Here is a 5,507-nt window from a genome sequence, read left to right on the forward strand (position 1 = left end):
TCAAGCCCAAGAGACTAATTATTATCAAAACATGATGTCTGCAATGGGAAAGCCGTTTGCCGAAGCCATCAAAATCGGTGAAATAGTTGAGAATGGTTTGAAAATAGGGGGAATCTTGAGTCAGTCTGCTAGAAGGGCTACCTCCCAATCAATCCAAGACGGGTCTGGAGGAGTAGCAAACCGAAAGAAGAAGGAAGAAGTAGCAATGGCAACTTCGAGTGTAAGAAAACCCCGTTCGGCCAGACTTCATTTCTCTGAAAGAACCCCACAACACTACTACCCCCATCAAGATGCGGCCTATGCTATGGATCTTCAGCCATACGCAGTGATGAATACACAACCATATGCTAGGCCACAACAACATTTTCACCAAAACCGAGCTCAATTTCCCAAAATCAACTTCCTCACCAAGCTCAGTATAATCCCCGACCTCCACAAAATAATTTCCCCTACAATGTCCGTGCTCGGGAGCCGCCCAGGAAGACGAACTTCACACCTATTGGTGAGTCATATTCTAGCATTTTCCCTAAATTGGTCCAAATGGGTTTGTTACAACCCGTACCCCCAAATAGGCAAAACCCAGAGTCACCCTCTTACCAACCTGGCGCTCGATGTGCCTATCATTCTAAGGTGGAAGGGCATGACACTAAGAGCTGTTGGACTTTGAAAAGGGTTGTTGAAAATCTCATAGAACAAAAGCGGATAGTGTTAAAGGATGAAGACATTCCTAATATGACCAACAACTCGTTATCGGCTCACAACAATGGACCGGTTATTGGAATGATCTGCGAAGAAAAAGAGTTTGATCCTGCCTTGAAAGCCATCATTGCAATCGCCGACGTCGAGAAAAAGACAAAGGCTGATGCAAAGCAAGAAAAAGGGGAGAAGAAGAGTAAACCCACCCCTCAAAATACAGAAAAAATAGTGGAAACCAAAACTGAGGTAGTACCCTCGAAAGATGCCATCCTTTATGTGCCCCAGGGTCCTAGGAAAGGACAAGTGACATTGAGCCCTCCAAGAAGGTTTGAGCTGAACAAAGGATCTAAAATGTATGTGCCAAAAGGGACCTATGTGGTACGGGGGCCAATAATTTCACCAAGGCTGAATGAGCCCGTGGTTATTGGCCGCGCACCGCAGAGGTCCATGACAGATCCTACTGCCATCCCATGGAATTATAGCGAGGCGGTAGTAACCTACAAAGGAAAAGACGTCCTGGGAGAAGTAAATGAAACTAACTCGGCTGAGAAATACCTCAATCTGGAGGAAGTGAATAATGCCACGAAGAAGCGTTTCCCACTCAAGAAGCCAGTTAGTGCCGAAGAAGCAGAAGAGTTCTTCATGAAAATGAAAACTGCGGACTACAAGATAATTGACCAACTCCGAAAGTCTCCTGCTCAGGTCTCTTTGTTGTCTCTATTAATGAATTCAACTGAACATCAAAAAGTGTTGATCAAAACCATCAATGAAGATTACATTCCGATTGAAACTATTGTGGAACAACTGGAGAGGATGGCAGAAAGATTCTTCACAATCAATCAGATCTCCTTAGCAAGAATGACCTTCCCCCGGAGGGGGCCACCCACAACAAAGCCCTCCACCTAACAGTTAAATATGAGGGGGTACTATGTGAAGAGAGTCATGTTGGATGGCGGTTCCGGAGTATATATCTACCCTCTCTCAACTCTGCAAAGAATGGATATCGAGACTGAGAGAATCAGGCCCAACAACGTCTGTGTTCGTGCCTTTGATGGCATTAAAAGAGACACCATAGGCGAGATAGATTTGATTTTGACTATTGGACCTGTGGATTTTGAGGTGACCTTTCAAGTCCTAGACATGGATACTTCTTATAATTTCCTCTTGGGAAGGCCTTGGATTCACGCGGCAGGAGCCGTACCTTCCACTCTCCACCAGATGGTGAAATTGGAATATGAAGATCAGGAGATCATAGTCCACGGAGAGGATGAGCAATCGATCTATCGGGACCCGTCGGTCCCATGCCTCGAAGCTAGGGAAGGTAGTGAACATATAGTATATCAAGTTTTCGAGGTTGTGGTCGCAGACCAATATGAAGAAGGAAGCCCTTGCCCTCAGCCTTTTCTCTCAAAAGCGTCAGTTATGGTTGCCAAGGAAATGATCAGGCATGATTATAAACCCGGGAAGGGGCTCGGGGCATCATTGCAAGGTATCATCGAACCTATCACCTTACTTGCCACCAAGAAGTTCTTCGGTGTGGGTTTTCACGCCACAGAAGCTGATGTGACATGGGCAAATCAACGAAAGAGCAATGGTTGGGTTTTATCTCAGCCAATTCCACATCTCTACAAAACATTTGTCAGGCCCAAGTACAATGAAGAAGAAGATGAGGCCTTCACGGCCGAGGAAATTGAAGAAATCTGTGGGGCTATGAGGCAAATGCTGTATGAAACCCACATGGTTCAGCCGGGAGAATGCTCGAGCACCGCTGAGGTGATGTATATGGGGCCCAATGCCAAGCTGCAAAACTGGAAGGCTACTCCGTTCCCAATCAGGCGGGAATCCCGGTAATCCAGTCCTGCCACTTTTTCTGCATCACGAGTTATTTCAGGGTATAATTCGGATGTTTTTCTTTTAGTTTCCTGTCTTTAAATGCTAATTTAAACCCTGTTATCTTCAAAATTCAATGAAATGAAATTAATATTTCATCGTTCATCTCTCTTTATTCTTTCTGATTTTGTTACTTTTTCTTATTTCTTCTTTCAGTTCTAATAATGCGCCTTTAAATAACATGACATGCTTGCGAACTTCATGCCCAGATCCAAACATGCTGTCTAATTGTGAAATAATGAATCAAGAAATGGAATATGATGAAGAAAAGGCTTTTAAGGAAATAAATCAAGAATTGGAACAATTTGAGAATAAACCTAAGCCGAACTTAAATGAAACCGAGCCGGTTAATCTGGGTAGCTCTGAAGAAGTCAAAGAAACCAAGATAAGCATTCACACAGATGAAATAATCAGGGACGCATTGATCCAACTTTTGTTTGAATTCAATGATTTGTTTGTTTGATCATAAGATGACATGCCAGGATTAAGTGTCGATTTAGTGGTCCATAAGTTGCCAACCTACCCCGATTATTCCCCTGTCCAGCAAAAACAGAGGAAGTTCAAAATTGATATCAGTGACAAGATTAAAGAAGAGGTCACAAAATAGTTAAAGGTGGGAGTGATCCGAGTGGTCCGATACACCACATGGCTGGCTAACATAGTTCTCGTGCCAAAGAAAGATGGGAAAATTCGGGTGTGCGTTGACTACCGAGATCTGAACAAAGCAAGCCCCAAGGACAATTTCCCTCTGCCAAACATCCACATCCTTGTTGATAACTGCGCCAAACATGAAATACAGTCTTTTGTGGATTGTTATGCAGTATATCACCAGGTGTTGATGGATGAAGAAGATGCGGAAAAGACAGCTTTCACCACACCCTGGGGCACCTACTATTACAGGGTCATGCCTTTTGGTTTGAAAAATGCCGGGGCAACTTACATGAGGGCCATGACTGCCATATTTCATGACATGATGCATCAAGAGATAGAGGTGTATGTGGACGATGTGATCATCAAATCCAGAACCCAGGACGACCATGTTCGGGACCTAAGAAAATTCTTTGAGCGGCTACGTCAATATGATTTGAAGTTAAATCCGGCGAAATGTGTATTCGGAGTTCCATCTGGCAAACTCTTGGGATTTATAGTCAGTCGGAGAGGCACCGAGCTAGACCCAACAAAGATAAAGTCTATTCGGGATTTGCCTTCTCCAAGAACCAAGAAAGAGGTTATGAGCCTGCTGGGAAGGTTGAATTACGTTAGCCGATTCATTGCTCAGTTGACTTCAACATGTGAACCCGTCTTCAAGCTGTTAAAGAAAGATGCAGCGATTAAATAGACGGATGAGTGTCAAGAAGCCTTTGACAAAATCAAAGAATATTTGTCGAACCCGCCAATCTTGGTCCTACCTTAACCGGGAAGGCCTCTGTTCTTGTATCTGACAGTCTTGGAAAATTCCTTTGGTTACGTCCTCGGGCAATATGATGTGACCGGAAAGAGAGAGCAGGCCATCTACTATCTGAGCAAGAAGTTTACCAGCTATGAAGCCAAATACACTTTGTTGGAAAGAACCTGTTGCGCTCTAACTTGGGTTGCTCGGAAGCTTAGGCATTACTTGTTGGCCTATACCACTTACCTCATTACCAGGTTGGACCCTTTGAAGTACATATTCCAGAAGCCGATGCCCACAGGGAGGTTAGAAAAATGGCAGATCCTGCTCACTGAGTTTGACATAGTCTATGTCACCCGCACGACAATAAAGGCCCAGGCTTTAGCAGATCACCTAGCTAAAAACCCTGTGGATGATGAATATCAACCTCTGAGTACTTACTTTCCAGATGAGGAGGTGAATTCAATCGATATGACATCAGAAGACACCAGTGCTTGGAAAATGTTCTTCGATGGAGCTGTGAATGCAAAAGGCGTTGGAATTGGGGCAATCTTGATCTCACCCACTGGTCAGCACTATCCAGCCACAGCCCGACTTTGGTTTTTCTGCACAAACAATACTGCCGAGTATGAAGCCTACATTATGGGTATGAACATGGCAATCGACCAAGATGTCGAAGAATTGTTAATCATGGGAGATTCAGATCTGATTATCCGACAAGCTCAGGGAGAATGAGAGACTCGAGATGTCAAACTTATTCCCTACAGGCAACATTTGGAAGATCTTAGCAGGCGATTCAAGTCAATAGAGTTCAGGTACATCCCTCGTTGTCACAATGAACTGGCCGATGCACTTGCTACTTTGGCCTCGATGCTACCATACCCAGGAAATGCCCATATTGATCCCTTGGAAATCCAAATCCGAGAAAGGCACAGTTATTGTAATACGGCTGAGGCAGAACCAAGTATTTAGCCATGGTATCATGATATCAAAAGATTTTTGAAAACTAAAGAGTACCCCAAGCAAGCCAGTGGGGACCAAAAGAGAACCATCAGACGGTACGCAAGTGGTTTCTTCCTGACCGGTGATGTTTTGTACAAAAGGACTCCGGACCTCAACTTGTTAAGATGTGTTGATGTCAAAGAAGCCGAAAGAATCATGTATGATGTACACGCAAGAGTGTGCGGACCCCACAAGAACGGGTATGTTTTGGCAAAGAAAATCCTGCGAGCAGGCTATTACTGGATGACTATGGAAAAGGAGTGCTTCAGTTTCGTCCGAAAATGTCACCAATGTCAGGTGCACGGTGATTTGATACATGCACCGCCTACAGAACTGCATCCCATGTCAGCACCTTGGCCATTTGTTGCCTGGGGTATGTTGGGCCGATTGAGCCGAAAGCTTCAAATGGGCATAGATTCTTATTGGTCGCTATCGCCTACTTCACAAAGTGGATTGAAGCAATTACCCTCAAATCTGTCACCAAGAAAACTGTAGTAGACTTCGTGCATTCCAACCTCATCTACCGTTT

At 44.3% G+C, this 5,507-nt stretch overlaps 1 protein-coding gene across 1 annotated transcript; it reads left to right on the forward strand.

Moving 5' to 3' along the window:
* Positions 1-1,692: 1,692 nt before the first annotated feature.
* LOC142172640 (uncharacterized) lies at positions 1,693-3,193 on the forward strand. Its single transcript, XM_075236306.1, has 2 exons — positions 1,693-2,290; positions 3,057-3,193. Exons 1-2 carry the CDS (start codon positions 1,693-1,695, stop codon positions 3,191-3,193), a joined length of 735 nt encoding a protein of 244 aa, XP_075092407.1.
* The last annotated feature ends 2,314 nt before the right edge of the window (positions 3,194-5,507 follow it).

The sequence above is a fragment of the Nicotiana tabacum genome, chromosome 18 (assembly GCF_000715075.1).
Source record: "Nicotiana tabacum cultivar K326 chromosome 18, ASM71507v2, whole genome shotgun sequence".
In the NCBI taxonomy this organism is placed as follows: domain Eukaryota; kingdom Viridiplantae; phylum Streptophyta; class Magnoliopsida; order Solanales; family Solanaceae; genus Nicotiana; species Nicotiana tabacum.